The 1,345-nt window shown below is 41.9% G+C and overlaps 1 protein-coding gene across 1 annotated transcript; it reads right to left on the bottom strand.

Moving 5' to 3' along the window:
• Positions 1 to 276: 276 nt before the first annotated feature.
• Positions 277 to 816, bottom strand: LOC147609195 (uncharacterized). The gene has a single exon (XM_086787660.1). It carries the CDS (start codon positions 814 to 816, stop codon positions 277 to 279), a length of 540 nt encoding a protein of 179 aa, XP_086643786.1.
• Between the last annotated feature and the right edge of the window lie 529 nt (positions 817 to 1,345).

The following is a 1,345-nucleotide window of genomic DNA, read 5'->3' as shown; positions in this document are numbered from 1 at the left end:
TATATCCTTTTCCTTCAAGTCATTAATACGATATTCTCCCAAAACCTTGTTCTTTTTAGATGATTTTGCACCAACGTGCTTTTCATCACCATGTGGAGGTCAAGAAAAAGAGTTACCCAATCTGAAATTTCTTCTTCCACCTCTTCCATAGATGGTTGGTAATCTAGGAGGACCCGTGTGATAAGAAACTCCGCTTGAAGATTTGCCCAAAGTTGAAGTCCCAATATCAGCCCTAAATAACTGCCTTGATCCACTAGCATGTGTATATTTTACCTCTTAGATCTCCGCAACAAGAAGCATGGCCTCCTTGATGGTGATGGGCCTTTGAGTATCCACATCAACCTTGATGTTGTTTTGCAGCCCTTTGATAAACTTCCTCAATTTGTACTCCTCACTCAAGTATTCTACATGAAATGAAAAATTCATAAACTTGTGCACATAGTCCTTGACATTGTCTGTTTGTGTAAAGTCATCCCATTTCTCCACTGTCCTTGATCTATTGAGGGTTGAAACAAAGGTTCTCCTCATCTCATTCTTGAAATTATCCCAAGTAGTGATCAAATAGCCATGAGCATTCAAGTGCCGCCACCATGCATGAGCATAACCTTCTAGATAAAAAGTAGTAAACAAGACTTTGGCCCTATCACTACGAGGACTAAGTTCAAAGTAAAGCTCCATCTTGTTAATCCATTCTTCGAACTCCTCATTGGTTGAGCCTTCACCCTTGAACTTGGTAAAAGTCAACTTGTCCTTCACTCCCTTAAACTCATCTTCATCACCACCTCGATGATGAGCATGCAGTAGTCTATGCTCCATTGGTCTAACATGATTCCTCCCAAACTCATTGAAGTGATGAGGTCTACCATGATTAGGTTCTATCCCATTAAAATGATGACCCATCTCATCAAAGTGATGGCTACCCATGTGTGAAGGATGATGACCCATCTCATCCAAGTGCTGTCCACTCGTGTGGATGATGATCCGTCTCATCAAAGTGTTGTCCACCCATGTGTGGATGATTCCAACGTCCATTCACCCTTGATTCTTCCAAAACTATGCCTTTGTTTTTTTTCGCTTTCTCCCTTGCATTGAAGAAACCCCATTCATAGGACCATGCATAGGCATACCGGGCATACTTGTTCCACCTTGATGCATCTACCGGGCATACTTGTTCCACCTTGATGCATCAATGACAGAGGCATCTTGTCCTTTCCAAGAATAGGCTCATGATTCCCATCAACATGGTGCATACTAGCTTGAGGAGTATGCAATGCATTTCCATGTGAAGGTCCGACAAAAGATCAAGCTTGTGGAAAAGCATTTGGTGCATTTGGATGCAACATAG

This window comes from Cibotium barometz, chromosome 51, assembly GCF_041138505.1.
Source record: "Cibotium barometz isolate CiBa-2024 chromosome 51, ASM4113850v1, whole genome shotgun sequence".
NCBI classification, from domain to species: Eukaryota; Viridiplantae; Streptophyta; class Polypodiopsida; order Cyatheales; family Cibotiaceae; genus Cibotium; species Cibotium barometz.
Note: the sequence above shows the minus strand (reverse complement) of the source record. Positions and strands in the feature narration are given on the sequence as shown.